This window comes from Homalodisca vitripennis, chromosome 2 (genome assembly GCF_021130785.1).
Source record: "Homalodisca vitripennis isolate AUS2020 chromosome 2, UT_GWSS_2.1, whole genome shotgun sequence".
NCBI classification, from domain to species: Eukaryota; Metazoa; Arthropoda; class Insecta; order Hemiptera; family Cicadellidae; genus Homalodisca; species Homalodisca vitripennis.
This window is the reverse complement of record NC_060208.1, coordinates 35,120,568-35,138,757: the sequence shown is the minus strand read 5'-3', so window position 1 is coordinate 35,138,757 and position 18,190 is coordinate 35,120,568. Positions and strand designations below refer to the sequence as shown.

The window sequence follows — 18,190 nt, the reverse complement described above, 5'->3', positions numbered from 1 at the left end:
CTTATGTGTGACTCGAAAAGCGCAAAGTATGCCACCCTAATTGTTCTCTCTCATCTGTTGTATCCTTTATCCGTTTCATCGCATAGAGGCTGGAGCTATGTAATTGAATAAATTATTTGCTACCACAGATGGATTTATATTTGGCATTCTATGAACGTAGGCCTATAAATTTATATTGTTTTTCGTACAAATATTACAGTATTTTATGTTTATTACATACAAATTCATAAATATAGCGAGTAGGCCTACATTATTAATATGTACTAAAAATAAAATTTCCTGTTATTTTATTCGGACGAATAGATTACTTCAAGGTGGCCATAGGATAGTTAAATGTGAAGTTACATTGTTTATATTGTAAATTTAATTAATTTCAACTTTATAAATCTTATCAGTTTGGTATGCCATTTCGATCCAATAAAGTCCGGCGGTAAATAAAAAAATCACTAGGTATTCCATTATTTTTTAACCTGGCAGTAACATAAGTGTTTTGGAATGCGTACAGCATTTTCTGAACGTTTTGTAATAAACAATTCTTTTTATCTTGAACGGTTTTCGATATTTTGATTGTATGTAAATCCAGTAATAAATAAATGATTAATGTTTCGGCTGACACAAAATGTACCTACTTCTTCCACTGAGCCCGCTTGTTTATAATGGAACATAACAGTGGAACAAAAAGATTACAACTATTGTTAAAACCATTAACTGTAACCAAGTAAACTGTACCAAGTTTACTTGGTTTGTATTTGAAGTTTCCCCTAATGCTTTTTTTTAGATTTGGAAATAATTTGTGGCATAATTAGTTGATATTGTCTGTAGGCACTCCGCATTTCCGCTGCAGCCCGCAAGGAGTCAACGGTGGGAGAGGTGGTCAACCTGATGGCTGTGGATGCCCAGCGTTGCTCAGACTTCGCTCAGTACATCCATTACATCTGGACTGCTCCAATATCCATCGGAGTTGCTTTGTACTTCCTGTGGAACCTCCTAGGTAAATATTATCTTCCTTTACAACCTTCCTTTTAGGTCTGTTTATACGTCTTTGGTACTTAATTAATTACCAAATCATGTTGTCAGTGAATACATCAGAATCCATATTGCAGTTGATTAGTTAAGAATCGAAGAAAGTATTAAAACACACTGTTAGTAGGATGGTTAACCAATATGGTATATTTTATGGGAAATGTATAATAATAGTCATAAACAACATACCTTGACTAAAGGTAGATCTACACAGTGAGGACAAAGTATTTCGAGAATGTAACTGTGTAAGTCATGCTTCGACGCGTTTTGTACCGAAAGACTTGCATTTTAGTTTTGGTACCGAACAATAAATCTTAGAATGTTGGAGTTAACTCAACTTCACTCTTTTTTTACTGCAATATCTGGAATATGGATTTATGTTCGTCTGGAGAGATATAAAATCGACGACGAAGAAGCTGAAAAAGATCTCTATATATAGTTTCGACGTCAGGGACACATATACTACAAAATATATTGTAATTTAGCTAAAGAGGTGTTCTCGTTGTGCCATCAGGTACACAATTGTGTGCACCACGACGTTTTTAGACACAATCTCTAAGGACGGTGGAGAAACCGAGTTTTCTACACTTAACGAAGTACACATAAGACATACGACTGCACACAAGAATGTGTTGTCTTGTAAGCTGTAGTTAAAGACTGAACATCAAGACAATACATGCTATAATTAGAAACACATTGATTCCGCCCCATGAACTGGTGTTCATGGCGGAACAATACTTAAAGCAATGGAACATTGCTTTAAGTATTGTTGGAAAATTGATTGATGGTTTTTAATATTTGGTAGTGGTGAGTGACGATATAAAAACAATACTAATTCTAAATCATACACAGTCAGTACAACTTAGAAAGTAGGACATAAAAACATTCTCTCGTAAACTGAACAAATAGCTTATTCAAAATGGGTAATTAGCTTATTCAAAAATAGATTACTAACATTATGCCTTTTACACATTTTGTAATGTATTCTTTTGTAATTTTGTTTTTAAAGACAATACAGATGTTTGACTTTGAGGTTAACATAAATAGTTAAATATACTTGTTTTAAACCAAAATGTACCACTGTCTAGGCATCTCGACGTTGGCAGGCCTGACTGTCATGTTGATCGTCATGCCCATCAACAGTGTAATCGCCAATAGGATGAAAACATTACAAGCAAAGCAGATGCAGCTGAAAGACGAAAGAGTGAAACTAGTGAATGAAGTCCTATCTGGCATAAAGGTAGGCTATAAGAAGTGGAACTGTAGGTATACTTTAGTTTGTAGGGTCTTGACAACTTAAGAGCCTTATAGAGAAAAAATTAATTGTTTATTTAAAAAACAACCTAAGAATTTCCAACTGACATGATAAATGAACTATTGAATCGACTGCGTTATTTAAATGATAATATGGGCTTTGTTACAGGTTTTAAAGCTTTACGCATGGGAGCCAAGTTTTAGAGACAAAATCACAGACATCAGAGAAAAAGAGCTCATGAAGCTGAGGGCAGCGTCCTTGTGGAACTCTTCCGTTTCCTTTTTGTGGTTGTGTTCATCGTTTCTCGTGAGTATTAGAAACTTTATGAATCAATGTTTATATGATATTAAGTTTAAACAATTTGTCTTTACTGATATATTAATTTATACTAGTAATAAGATTCGTCCTAGCATTTCTGATTAAATTATCAGAGGTAGATTTAATAAACCTATTTGTAGAAGATGATAGAGGATGAGTAAGAAAGACTAACATACATTATTATAATTCAGCAGGAACCAGTTTTCATTACTAAGCCAGTGGTTCTACTGCAGAAACTTTGTTTTTGAAGGATTGTAACATACAGTTTTTGAAATCTTTTACTAGGTATCATTGGCTACTTTCGGGATGTTTGTGCTGATCGATGAACGCCACGTGCTCACCACAGAGATTGCCTTTGTATCGATGGCTCTCTTTAATGTTATGAGGGTCCCCATCATTATCATACCCATCCTGGTGCAACTCACTCTTCAGGTAAACTATACAGTTCGCTTTGCTGTTAGTAAAGTCAAAGCACACTTGCAATTTGTCTGTAAGGTTCAAAAAGCATGAAAATATTAGAGTTATTTAATAGTATTTATATTACCCTATAGGAAATTTAATTATATAATAAGTTGGTGGTAGAGTCTGATTTGCAACATATCATTACAATATCATAACCAAGATATATTCCGTTATGTTTCACGCACACATAACGTGGATATTCTCTAGAATATTTTCTGCATATTGATTACATTTTCGAGGATCGCTTTAAACACGATAAAGGGCAGTTTTTCAAGATAAAAAGTCCTTTCATTTTTGAAACTGGTAAAATTAATTACTATATTACTATTTGATTTTATTCTAAGAATCTCTAGTGATGGTCAATGGAGAAAATTAACCTATAATCTAATCGGTTAAAACTCAACAAACGGTTAATGTGACAAAATTTCACTTTTTAGGACAACAGGGAGTTGAAAAACAAATATGATTCTATAGGGGCAAACATATTTCAGCTCCTATAGTTGGTTTAATATAATGAAAAATCATTACTTTATCTGTTCAGTGCATAAGACAAGTGTGTGAGAAATATTTTTTAAATAGAGCAGAAAATTAAAAGAGTTTTTCTAGGGGTTGCAACTCTATTTCAGCCGTTATGAGTGTTCTATCTGCATAAAAAAGCCTTTTTTTATTGTGAAGAGCATGAGGGGAAAATGTCATCTATTATGATATCGAGAAGTTGAAAAAGAATCGGGATTTTTCTTGTAGGGTTAAAACCCTTTTTCAACCCCAATGGGTAGTTTATATTCATGACATACGTGTGCAAAATTTTTAAAGTTCTGGGCTGTCAGGAAGTTGGATTGTTAATGTGTGTGATCCCTATACCTTTTATGTATAGGGATACAGAAAGAATTACATCACTACACACAGTATTTTCAGAACAATATAGTTCTTAAAACATTATTAAGTTATACCTTTTATGTATAGGGATACAGAAAGAATTACATCACTACACACAGTGTTTTCAGAACAATATAGTTCTTAAAAACATTATTAAGTTATACCTTTTATGTATAGGGATACAGAAAGAATTACATCACTATACACAGTATTTTCAGAACAATATAGTTCTTAAAACATTATTAAGTTATACCTTTTATGTATAGGGATACAGAAAGAATTACATCACTACACACAGTATTTTCAGAACAATATAGTTCAACATTATTAAGTTTTAGTAAACAGCTGGAACTGAGTTAATTATTGTAAATCGATTCTTTTAATATGTTTAGTTTTTATTCCTTTAAATCAAATACGTGCAGCTTTTACAAATCTGCATTGCTTTACATAGCAACAGTTAAAAAAATTAAATACAATCAAAAATGGGTTTTTAAAGTCTTTAATGTTTACTAAGAAGCCATTTTATTGCTTAACTTATGAAAAATGTGAAGAATTAATATAATTACGTTGCTGTATTTGGTGATGAATACTACCTTATTAATTTTATCCTCCCCGATGTTCAATATGTCGATTTTAATTGTAATAACACAAAGGACAAGACAAGAAGAAAAAATTATGCGTTTGATATTCAATTTCTATTGTTGCCATTTTGAAATTATGGTATTGTTATAGCCATAGTTAATTTTAAATGTGTCTTTTCCGTTTCAGTTTTTGGTATCACTGAAAAGAATAAGCAAGTTCATGAATGCAGAAGAGCTGGATATGGAATCAGTTTCTCATGACAAAAGCAGAAGTAAGGAACATTTGGTATTCTTTTTGGGAATGTCTCTTGCTCGCGTAAAATGTTTTAAATGTTCCCGCTATGTTGGGTTGCTTTGTTCTACATCTAACTATTGTATGTCAATTAGGTCATCATTTTAAGTTAAAACATCCATGTTGTTTAACTGAGATAACAATAAAAGCAACACTTATACACTTAAAGTTACTTATTACTAAAATATAGAAGCTCGTTATTTGTACTAGACCCCAATAATCCTGGTTTTAGGAGGATGGATGATCGGAAACTATGCTGCATTAATTCAGACTAGGCAAATATTGTTATGGTATGAATATGCCGTGTCCGGAGTGGGATTCGAACCCGATCGGGTCTCAAAGACGATAAGGAGACGCTAAGCTCTCGGCCGCCAGGGAAAGTATACTATGTGCACCAAGTTTAAGCTACTATGTGCACCAAGTATTCCAGCGTTTGTCTCATCAATACAGAATCGGTCAGCTGTTTCCATTGTGCCCAAGTTACGTTTTTAAAATTTTCAATAAATTCAAGTTTTTTTGAATTCGTTCTTTATTTCTGGTTAAACATGTAAATTCTTAAAAGGACCATTAGAATTTTTATAAATATCAATTTATATTGTTTTGGTACGCTTATATTATATCCAGAGGTAAATAAAATAGTTAGCCGACTTTAATTTGGCACATATATTAATACACAATATACATGACCGGTGCAAACAATTCAGGTCGAGCAAACCCATGTTATCTAACTTTTTTGGTTGGTTAAAGAACAGCATTTGTATACACATTTTTGTAATTTTTCTTCCCTTTGTCAGCCCTTGAAGCTTCCGCCTTACGTGGCCGCATAGTTTACATAATGGCCCCTATTATGAAACATAACTGTAGTTACAAATTACAAAAAGTTAAAACCCGCTTAACTTATCACTGGTTTGCGAAGGACTCATACTGTTTTCTTGTATATTCAGAGGAACCCCTCATCATTGAGAGTGGTTCGTTCTCATGGAGTCCAGACGAGGGCCCAGTGCTTCGCAACATCTCACTCAAAGTACAGCCTGGAAAGTTGGTAGCAGTGGTGGGGACGGTCGGCTCTGGCAAGAGTTCTCTCATCTCTGCATTCCTAGGGGAGATGGTCAAGCTTTCTGGCTATGTCAACACTATAGTACGTATAGTAAATGTCAATGCAGTTTATGAATGTATATTTCTGCCATTTCCCAAAAATGGGGTTTTAGGAGGGCGGCTGAAAAGTTTTAAATATAAAAACTCACTAACTGATTTGAAAGGTCTTGATAAAATACAAAGAACATTGAAAAATAGAGCTTTTAATCTCAACCCAGCACAAAATAGCAACTAATTTAAATTAATTAAACATTAACTTAGGCAAAATATGAACATCCACAATCAGAAAGTAAATAACTGCAATAGGCAACCACTTATCCCTTATCTTATCATTTTTGAGGAATTATCTTTTTCAGTTTCTGGTTGGAATTAACAAAGTTAAGACGTGCCACTTAATAGGTCTTTACATTTAAAAATGTTGAGCCGCCCATCTAAAATCCCATTTTCGGGAAATGGCCAAAGTTTTAACAGTGACTTAAGTTCACTCCTTTTTCCTAGAAAGGTGTTCCGAGTTCCATCCCACCATCTTCATCCATACAAAACAGATTGAATCCATACTTTTAACTCACTCTGTATACATATATCGAAGATATGTTTGTAATTTTATTATAACAATCGTCCAATAAATAAATTAGTCTTGATGTTTTATCTTTGCAGGGCAAGATAGCCTACGTGCCTCAGCAAGCTTGGATTCAGAATGACACTCTCAAAGAAAATATATTGTTTGGAAATAGTTACGAGAGCAAGAAGTACTTTAGAACAGTAGAAAACTGTGCGCTCAAGGCTGATTTTAACATGCTGCCGGGCGGAGATTCCACTGAGATCGGAGAGAAGGTGAGAGTTATTAGAACTAGCAAATTTAAACTAAACATTTATTTTAGCTGAGATATTAAGAATACAGTATTTGAATTAAAGTTTGAAAATACTGTTATAATTAAAATCTGACAATGTTAGTTCGTGATTTTGATGCTGATAGTAGATCAGATGAGATTTCGTTTCGTTATTTAATTCTACACAACAGGATTTTATCATCTTATTATATTTCCAACACTCTTTTGTTAATATAGAAACTTTAAGAAACTATGCGTGATGCACTCTAGAATTTAATCTTTTTATATAAAAACGATGTAAGGCTAAAGTTTCTATAAATTTTATTTGGCCGAAGGCTAACCCACAAATAGCATGACCAAAGTCGAGGACATTAAACACACAGTTTAGCTTCAGTTCACTTTTCTCTTAGCGCAGCGTCTGGAATCACAGACATGACTCTTGGGATCTGGAGTCATGTTTTTCTGAAAAGATCCAAAAGAAATTTGGCGACAAAGAAGCTTATAGTGAACTAGAGCTAAACTCAACATTCACATTGAATAACACCTTCCCACCACAGCTACGATATGTATTGTTGTCAAAGTTGAGTCTGTTGTAAATTTTTTATGATACGCTTCTTCCTTAAAAAAATATTTTATAGCAGTCAACTGTCAACTTTTCTAATGTTGAGCAGATGTTTCATTTCTTTAATTAATTAATTTTCAATGTATTTTGTCTTCAATGGAGGGGAAATCTAGAAGTTAAAAAAACCTGTAGAATAAAAGAATGTAAAGGAAAACTTCCCACTAACGAAATTAATCAAGGGAATTTCATTATAGAAGCTCATAGTCTAATCCTATATAATAGACCATGACATAACTTCATGAAAGATAAGAGAAAGAATTACTTTTAATAAGCAAATAAACAAGATACTAAGTAACTCTATTTACGATCCTTATTACAAATTGCCATTGAAAATATATTTTTCACAAACCATTGAAGCTAATTTTAAAATAAACCCAACGAAAACTTGTAACTTAATTCTGTAACCTAAAAAACTGTTTACACGTTATGACACAATAATCAAAGTAAAATGCAAGGCTGAACGGAGAAAATGCCATTGAACGGAGAAACGCCCTGACATCAAGATGGCTGCAATAGTCCCACCTCTAGCGGCTACAGAGCGAAACGTAATCTACTTTCTGGATAGCCCTCGTATAATCGTTAGAGGTATGGAATATCTCAATATTAAAAAAAAAAAAAACAGCAGGAGAAATGGAAATTGGTCCGTAGCTCGCACATTCTCTATCCATCTCCCTTCTTAAAATTCAGTATCCAATGATTTACAAAATTTAATGATTTTTTTAAATGACTGTTATTCACATATTTTACTTCACCAGAGCTAACCTTGGAATGTTATCCAGGGCATCAACCTGAGCGGAGGACAAAAACAGAGAGTGAGCTTGGCGCGTGCAGTTTACTACGACGCAGACATATACTTGCTGGACGATCCTCTCAGCGCCGTCGACTCTCATGTTGGGAAACATATCTTTGAGAACGTCATCGGCCCTAGAGGTCAACTCTACAAGAAGGTGACAGAGAATTGAGTATAAGTAAAATTGTATATTTAGTATGGTGTAGGTTTTTGTTTTGAATGGCTGACAGAATCAAAACGATCTGAAGAATTGGAGAATTCTACAATATTATAAAATCCTCAGTGGTATGGTAAAACTGACCATGAATGATTTGGCATACTTGAAAAGCTCGTTAAAGTGAATTCCTGATTAAACCCTGGTTGTTTTAGCTGTGAAGATACAATCCTTCAATGACCATTGATTTTTCTCAACGGTGATTGTTTCTTATATTCAAGATTTTAAAATAACTATAATCTTCCTTACAACCCAGTGTTATTTTAGACTACAGATTTTCCTTTAGTTATTTGAGTAGAGAAATATTTTGAAAGCAAAATCACTAAAACTACATATTGTATTATCTTAAGAGAAACAATAAATAAATATGAAAGTGAGCGTTGCCTGCTATAAAAATCTCCTGAAATCAAAAATCCCTTCGAAATATTTTGATCATTTCAACACAAATAAACACATAAGAAAATGTACAAGTACAAAATTATTTGCTTTAAACGTTATGCACTTTCCGGAACACCTTTGGTTTTCAATGTTATTGATGTCTTCTAGAAAGATAATTTAAAATAAAGTCATCCAATACTGATTCTTTATAATACAAAGTGTTACCTTATACGTATTTCAAACGTTTTAGTTGTATAAAATAAACTAGAGGTTCATACTTCATACATGTATAAAATATAATTTATTACAAGTGTCTTGCTGTAGTAACTGGGCTGTGTTAAATACTAGTTATTAAACCTGTGTAGACCCGTATCCTGGTGACTCATGCGGTAACATTTCTGCCCCAAGTGGATGTCATCGTTGTTATGAAGGCCGGAGAAATCTCAGAAATTGGAACATTCAAGGAACTAATGGGCAAGAAAGGAGAGTTCTCTGAGTTTCTGATCCAACATATCACTGACACCGGTGAACAGGAGTTGAACACTGGTAAGTTAAATTTAATATGTAATGTGTATATTTATTATATTAATAAAGAAAGAGAAACAAAGAGTACTATATCCACAGGGACTTGAATCGAAAAGTTTTGCTGTGTCACATTACAGTTCTACATCTCATTCAGGAAATATTTGACTGATCATGTGGATATACATCTAAGTTCAACATTAATTTCAACAATGGCCTCTTCAATGAAAATTAAGTCGTATTTATATGGGTGGATAATGCAGTTATTTACACTAATAGGAAGGGTAGGCCTGTATATAATGAACAAAACAGGCCCTAGGAAGGTTACTTGGGGAAGTCCATGTTGTCTCATTGCATGAGCTGACATAAACCTTTTCACCTCCCTAACTTGTACCTCTAATATGCTAAAAATATGCCCCATCTTATTGAATTCTATCCAAATGCATGCAAAACTAGAGGCTGCTAAGATGAAAAAATATTCACAAACAATATTTTTGAAGCTATTATTTTTGAATGTATTACAAAATTTTATCTGCCCAGACACTGTTTTTATTTTCCATTTATCTTTCTTACATATACTGTAGTCCCATATATACAAAAGCAGGTTTTTTTTAAAGAAGTAATTTTATTAATAGTTAATTACCTTACTCATAAATGCTTTCAAAAGTTTTACTTAACATAACTTACATTTGTTGCAGAAATGGAAGAACTTTTGAGCGAAAACGAGGAACTGATGCAGCAAATTCAGAGACGAATGAGTATTACTGGCTCAATGAGATCTACATCCTCCAGGTGTGTACTAGCAGGAATGGTATAACCCAGAACAACTAATGGTTTTATAATAATAATTCTTTATAGGTTGACACTGGATCAGTATTAGTAAACAACATTTTTATTAGTAAAAAATAAATAAATTTAATTTCAAATTCGCCTGTTTATATTTACGGCATCATCAGTTAATATAAACAGAAAAAATATATTTTACACATCAATAAAAATAAATGACAAAATAGTTTGCGGCACTATAAAATTTGGCGCGTAATTTATCAGTAGCCGAGGACACGATATCCAGTTGGGTTGACTAATTAGTCGTAGTTTTAACAATGGGAGCCTCCTGCTGTCTTCAAGGCAGTTTCTGGTAGGCATATTACTGCCAACGATAAGCAAGCTGCCAGAGGGGATGTTTTGTCGGGGTCCTTATGCTGCTAGAGTAGGACGAGTAGTAGTGTAGATCAAGTAAAGTAAAGTTAGAAGTTTTATAGTAATGTTTGGAACCTTTCGCAATCACATTTAAATAAGTACACATTTTCTCATCAAAGCTGGTTGAGTTTAGATAGAGAAAATCTAGTGGCGGATCCACTGTAGATAATTTGTACTCCGGAAAGGTGCCTTCTTCCAGTCGCGACGATATAAGGTCGGAAAATAAAATAACATTTTAAACTAAACTAAATACCAAAAACTAATAAACTATATAAGAATCATATGGGAAAATATGGCTTACAAGTTAACATTTTTGACTGCATTTCTTCTTTTACCAAATGTAGAAAAGTGACAAAATGTCACTGAAATTCACGGAAATTTGAGAAATACGAGTTTTAAAATCGCCATAAATGCACTTTCAATTCTGTTTCTTTTAGCCCATGAAAATTCTTCAAAAGTGCACTTAATGATTTAAAGTTTAGATGGTGATTTTCCTTTATAGCATGTTCCAATAATTTAGATTTTTCAATGTTTTTCTTGTTATAGTGACAAAATATTCTTTTAATCTCATTTCTATAGGGCTTGAAGTTTGTAAAATATATGTTTTTTGCATCCACAGTCAATTTTATAAATTAAATTCTTGGTTTCTAGTTGCTTTGTTGTGCAATATAGGTTTTATTAATTATGGAAGGTGTATTCAAGATTTAAAATATCTATATTCTTAAACAGTGCAATAGTATAGGAATTGTATAAGAACTGTATTTAATATAAACTGCATGCACTAAGACAATTCAAACAAACATTAAAGAAGCAGTTAATACTACATATATTATTTTCAGTAAATTCTTTGTAATAATATTTTTTTGTCAAATTTAAATTCATGCCTAAAATTTATTGATGTGTGTAAAACAAGGTACTGAATACGTTCTAATGATATTTTGTTCACTTCTTATTTCTTCCAGAATTGTGAATGTTTACGGCCAATGTAATCAGATATAATTTGAAAGAAATGGCAGTTTTATTGGGTTAAATTTCTATTATAGCATTTATTATTTGAAATTAATGTTTGAATCTAATTTAAATAGTATATACATTACATTTGTGTAAACAGTTAAAATGTATCATTACTAATAATCAATTAATAAATCATGAAAATTGACATCAAAACATTAAAATGTTATAGTTCAAACAATTAAAAACAATAATAATACAGTTTTTATTATTTTTTATTCACATTTATATATTTTGATCCCTCTGTAGAGAGTCTTAAACTCAAGACATATTAAGATTTAAACAGTTTTAGAGTGAGTTATAGCCTACACGACTATTGCGTCGCAATCCTTAAAAACTCTTATTATAATCAATCGGTTGTGTTTTGGGTTTTGAATAAGCAATATAACTCAATAATGGCCTCTTCAGTGAAAATTAAGTCACACTAATGGTGGTTGATAGTGCAGTCTTTAAACACTAGTGGAAAGGGTAGGCCTGTACATAATGAACAAAACAGGTCCCAGGAAGGCCACTTGGGGTAATCCATGATGTTTTATTGCATGAGCTGACATATCCTTTTCACCTCCCTAATGTTTATGTTTCAGTCACAGAAACTCTGTCAGCTTCGACACACAACCGATTACGAACCAGATTGATAGGTTGATTCAGGAGGAATCGTCTGAAACGGGTGGGGTAAGTTACATGTAACCCTGATAGTGCCAAAAACCACGCGAGTTTCTGTATGAGTGTCATTTGAACACTGAGTAGTCCACATGTGGTTTACACCTAAATATTTGAATTCTAGAATCTTATTTCATAAAGCGTTTTTTATACGTTTTTATTTATTTATTTTTTTTAGAACGTGACTGAAAAATTATTAAATGCAACCTGAATGTCGAACTTTTTTTAAACATCGCCTTTTAATGTTACCACCTTGTTATATGCAGCTCTGTTTTTGTTGAACAGTTATGTTTAATATGGGTTTAGTATTGTTCATACGTTGGTATTTATAAAGTACTAGCTGTTTTCCCGCGGCTTTGCACGCTTTTCGTAAGCTTTGCCCGTGTATGTGAACTTCTGGTTTAATTTAATTATATTTCCAACGCCGGTGTAGAGTCTGCGTTGTTGCCACGATCAAGAAAATCTATTTATGTTTATAGCCATTGTTAACGTACCTGTACTTTGTTATAAAGTGGTCTACTTTACACTCAAGCTTTAAGTTCAATCAGAAATGTATCTTAAAGACAAATATTCATAATAACTTAGCGCCTTCAAATAGTGTTTGGCTATGTAATATACGTAACTATCTCGTAATTGCAGTTTATAGTGTGCAGGCGCTTTGAAACCTTTTATCTTTTGCACCGCCGCTTGGTGGTGAGTTACATCAATGGGCTTAGCATAAACCTTCTCCGTGGAAAAATACGTATACATACACATTTTTATAAAGGTCGGTCTAATAGTTTGCGACCGATAACTATATATATATATATATATATATATATATGACAGGTGTTTGGTCTTCCGATCATATGTTAGTTTGCTTATTTAAACGCATATGTGACAGATACGGCCAAATACAAAATAATTGAATCGGAAAAAGTAAGCGCTCTGTGGTGTAATGGTAGCACATTCACCCGGCAAGTGAGAGATCCGGGTTCGACTCCCGGCGGAGCAAGTACTTTTTGTGATTCAATGTTTATTGAAATTAAATAAGGCTATTGCCATTTCTACAATTTAATGTATATATATATATATATATATATATATATATATATATATATATATATATAGAGAGAGAGAGAGAGAGAGAGAGAGAGAGAGAGATGTTAGTGTGTGTAGAAAATATTTTCCAAGTCTTTACAACAACAAATTACAACAAAATCGGAAATTTAATAGGGTCCCATGCAGGCCGAGCCGATCCTCGGTAAAGTGAATTAATACCAATTTCTAATTTTGGAAGGGAAATTCATTAAAACATATAGGGAATAGGGTTGACTTGCTTTAGCCACGCATTCAATAGTGAAAACATTCCAAATCAAGCTAACTCACAAAAAATTGTTTTTTGTATTGAACTTAATAAAGTTACTTTTGCCTCGTTTATCTCAAATTTGTCCGAGGTTTCTATTGTATGTCTTTTTGGCAAGGGAAAATACTGGTTAATATTGGCACAAGATTTGGACCAATTGTGCCTTTGAATTTCATTTTCGCTATCCAACCCAGCAAGGACAATTATTTGATAAAACTAGGATGCAAGATCTTTTTTTCCACAGTCACATTTAGCCTATTCTTGTCTGCAGGTGAAGCTTGCAGTGTACCTCCACTTCATCAAATCAGCTGGGATCCCGATGGTTCTCTCGGTGTTGTTTTTCCAAGTACTCTCGCAAGGCCTAACCGTCGTCTCTAGCTTCTGGCTGACAGACTGGACTTCAGACCCCTCGACTTCTGTTGACGGAGTTCAGGTTGTGGAGAGACGAAACTACTATTTGGGAATTTACGCTCTCTTAGGTGTTGGCCAAGGTGAGTTTGGATGTTAGATGAATTGAATGAATGTTGATGCTGCATTTGACTCAACTTAATAAAATATACATAAGATGTGTTTGAGTGGGAAGTTCATTGAATTTAGGAATTTTATGTGGATGTTCCAGTGGTGGGGGCAGTGCTGAGTTCCTTCTCTCTGACGTTCAGCAGTGTCATGGCTTGTAGACGACTTCATCTTTCCATGCTGACTCGAGTCATACGGGCACCAATGAGTTTCTTCGATACCACCCCCACCGGCAGACTCGTCAACCGCTTCAGCAAAGACATGGACGTCATAGACAATATACTCCCGATGACAGCTTATAACGCGATGATAGGCTTCATCACTGTAAGTCAGTTGGTTGTGCAGTATTGTGTAGTTTAATAGTTTATTCTTCTGATGTGCGTTTTACTTACATATACTTATTTTTAAACACACACTTTCTGTCATAACATTTATCTCAAATGTTCACTGCTATGTGTTGATTAATTTTTTGAATGTTTAACTTCACGTTTTAAGTTTTGCATCTCAAGAAGAGGAGCCATACCATTTCTTTAAATGTAGTATTAAAGTTTTGTTTATTATGTCGATAGGAAACATCTTATTGTTCTATTAATTAAATTATATTATTGTTTTAAACTGTTTAATCTGAATATTTAGATCTATACGAGATATTAGCATAAATTTAAATGGGCTGTCACAGTTATTATACTTCAAACACTGTTGGTCCAGATAGAAGCACAGTATTTTGCAAAGTCAAAGTTAAAAAATGTCTTAATTTACCAGACGAGATTAGGGTTAGTAAGCCCTCTCTAACTCTTAACCTAGGGACCAACGGCTTAAAGGTGACTTCCGAACCACCACCAATGGCTAGACAGGCGGGTTGCTTACAAGGACATAGTCGCTTAGCGATCACCAATCCAAGCATTAGCCACGCACCGCTACACCCCACCATTGGCCACACGTGGAAGTCAACTGGAAGCTGTGGATGTACAAAATTCTTAATTTGTATTATAATAAGAATAGTGTAATAAACTGTGGTAAAAAGTAATAATTTGTGGAAAATCAAATCTGTCTGCTACAGGTCTTGGGAACATTGCTGGTTATCACAAAATCCACACCCATATTTCTTGCAGTCATCGTACCCATTGCATTGATTTACTATTTTGTACAGGTTAGTATATATTATTATAATTTAGTATAATTAAAACCATAAGTACTCTGACTTCCTTTTTTGAGGGTTTAAGAGTTCATTTAATCTGACCGATTTAGGTTTCATCTCATTGGTCAAATTCAAACCGTATCTCTCGTGGACCTCAAATATTAGAAAGTATTAAACGCCTTATGTTGTAATTATATTATTTGAAGCTTTAATATTTTTATTTGCATAGATGCTGGAAATCAAATTCTTACGAAGGTCTACATTATAGTACTTATATAGTTTTTATATACGCACTTGTGTAATAATATAAAAATTCGACTCCATTGTTCATCAATGTATTCAATATTGGTCAATGCTATTCGGGCAGTTTTTGTAGTTTTCACTGCAGAAGCTAATTTGAGGGGTGTAGGAAGATATCGATATACTTTTAATAAGTTTAAATAGTTAATTGTATGATTAGCATCTCCTGTGTATTAAGGCAGATCTTTAAAAACAAAAAGAAAAAGTCCTGGGCCTAAAAATGATCCTTGAGGGATACCTCTTTTAACCGGTTAGGGACAGCACCTGCCATAGGTTAAATCCTAAATATTTTAAAAATTAATTCTTAAATATTAAAAAAAACACTCATAAGCCATATTCTTAATGAGTGTGTTTAAATTTTTTTTCTATAAACCTCACAAGTTCCGTTTTTGTGTGAATTAAGTCAACCAGCCCATTCTGTTATTATAGATAAATTTAAAACCAATGTTTTACTGTTTCTGGTACTCCATTTTTGTTTTAAAATAATGAGATCACATGCAAGTCATTAATGATGTTTTCGAACATCGTCTTCTGATTTAATAAAAGAATATTGCAGAGATTATTCACCTTCTTATAGTAGCCTATAGTATAATAACAACAACCATAAGATAAGTAATAGTCATATAAAGTTATAAGCACACACAGTTTACATCCTAATGGATATTTCTCCAAGTAAGATGTATTATATCTCCTTTTTCTTCTGAAAACTTTTCCTTAGTAAATTTCAGTAAAGTTATTTAATTTCACACAATATATTAACTATAGCAAAATATTTTAACGTATTGGTAGTTCAAAGATAGCTTCAGAGACGATGTCAATCTTCAAATAAACTGTAAAAAATTTACCGAATGATTAATTGGTATCGGATATTCGAGTTTTGCAATATATATGGTTCTTTAGCACCAAACATCTGAACTTTGCCGTCTGAAGGTTGAAAAAAATTATAATATTGATGAAACGTAATATTTACTGGAGTTGGCTCTGATTTTGACACGTGTTGATTGGTGTAAATTTAATTGATTGGCTATCTTAGTTGATTTGGAAAGCAATAGAATTTAAGTACATTAATAAAGAAATTATTTTTACTTAGTACGCTTGTACGAGTATACGTACTACATACAAGTCGAGAGATTCCACGTGGTCCACGACCCGACGATCCGCAGTAGCATACTGGTCATGTGGAGTGGAGGGGGAAGTCGCTAGCTCAGTCGCCCCCCTCCTTAACAGCCGCGCTTCCCCTCTTGCGCATCTAGGAGACCACATGGAATATCTCGGCCTGTACATACGTCGTTATTGTACTATCTTATGTCTTTCTAATTTTGCTCAGTTAAGAAAACGTGTCAGTTGAAAGTCCAATGATGATGTTTGCAGAAAATATACGTAACGACATCAAGACAACTGAGAAGGATAGAGGCAGTATCAAGGTCACCCATCTACTCCCACTTCAGTGAGACTGTGTCTGGTGAGTATTTGACTTGACAATCGTAAACTCGTGACGTGACGGTGCTGCAGGTGGGGTGGTTTTGTAAACTGCCTTCTTCACGTTTTGAGGATAGTATGACATCTTTTAACACTTCGGTAACTTTATAGCCTCATGAAGATATGGATAAACCAGCTCTAATTTGGCAATTTGGCACTGAAAACTGGATTCCAGCAAATATGTAAGGCCTAAATTAGCTATACATACTCAATATACACAGGACTGACTACATTGTGCTTTTAATAGTTTTATTGTTAAAAAGACAGCGAGTTTGAGCTGGTTTTAAAACAGCACCAATCTGCCATGTATATATTTCATTTGCAGTTTTATGATTAGTACACTCAATTTTTTTATAATTAAAAATGTTTTTACAGAAATCAAAAAATCTGAAATGATAATCTGCTTACCACGATATTCCATACATTTCTTATATAATATAATTATAAAGTCATATTAACACAAGTACAACAACACCCTTCGAACTGTAGGTATATGCTACAGTGTCACTACTTGGCTGTATTTATTTGGCCGCTTTACAGTGGAAGAAATTCGTGTTCCGTACTTTTAATAAGTCCATTTGAACAAAACTGCTCTTGCCATAGCTTTTTATTTTGGTCTTCTAGGATAAGAAGTTGAGAAGTTGTACTTAAAGGACCTTTGCGCTGCTTCCGCAGTGACAGGATATTCTGGATGGGTAAGGTTGGAGGTAGAGGCCGCCTCCTGTCGAGATTCATAAAGAAGGTTTTTGAGCATTAATGTTAGTCATGTCTCTTTGGAAGAAGGGGAGGCCAGCTTTGTACCAGCCTTTCTTGTCAAATCTGGGGTAGCACACTCTAATGCCTAGGCTGGCATGCATGACACTCAGGGTTCCCAACCAACTCCAACAGTCATCTCTCACAGTAGACTAGACTATCGATATATCCTTGCACTCCAATATCTCGACATTTGCGGCTAGTGATGTACCTCTCCTGGACATGCATACCTGTAGGCTGCCCAGATTTAACTGACACATCGGTCTTCGATGTACGCAGTCTGGATTCAACTGAAAGGTATAGAACAGCCAGAAGTAAACCCTCATCCAACCTTGGCATAGCTTATTTATAGTTCTATAATGAGGAATTGCTAGAATAACCCCATATAGTTTATATCAAAGAAAGTCCAATTTACATTTTTATATAAAAATAACAACTTGGACCTGACCCTTAGTATTGGAATAGCAGGGACCCAATAAAAGGAATAGTAGTAAAATTTGCAGTAGTGGGTTACGATAAACTACTACTAT

At 33.8% G+C, this 18,190-nt stretch overlaps 1 protein-coding gene across 1 annotated transcript in view; it reads left to right on the top strand.

Annotated features, from left to right (window-relative positions):
* LOC124353789 (ATP-binding cassette sub-family C member 3-like) overlaps positions 1–18,190 on the top strand; it is a 50,001-nt gene that overhangs the window by 13,136 nt on the left and 18,675 nt on the right. The window contains exons 9-23 of the mRNA XM_046803786.1: positions 823–991; positions 2,112–2,263; positions 2,447–2,584; positions 2,882–3,028; positions 4,703–4,787; positions 5,752–5,945; positions 6,560–6,736; positions 8,134–8,301; positions 9,102–9,282; positions 9,957–10,050; positions 12,054–12,141; positions 13,746–13,965; positions 14,094–14,314; positions 15,051–15,140; positions 16,800–16,890. Of these exons, the coding sequence (XP_046659742.1) occupies positions 823–991; positions 2,112–2,263; positions 2,447–2,584; positions 2,882–3,028; positions 4,703–4,787; positions 5,752–5,945; positions 6,560–6,736; positions 8,134–8,301; positions 9,102–9,282; positions 9,957–10,050; positions 12,054–12,141; positions 13,746–13,965; positions 14,094–14,314; positions 15,051–15,140; positions 16,800–16,890 (2,215 nt within the window). The remainder of the gene's footprint in view (positions 1–822; positions 992–2,111; positions 2,264–2,446; positions 2,585–2,881; positions 3,029–4,702; positions 4,788–5,751; positions 5,946–6,559; positions 6,737–8,133; positions 8,302–9,101; positions 9,283–9,956; positions 10,051–12,053; positions 12,142–13,745; positions 13,966–14,093; positions 14,315–15,050; positions 15,141–16,799; positions 16,891–18,190) is intronic.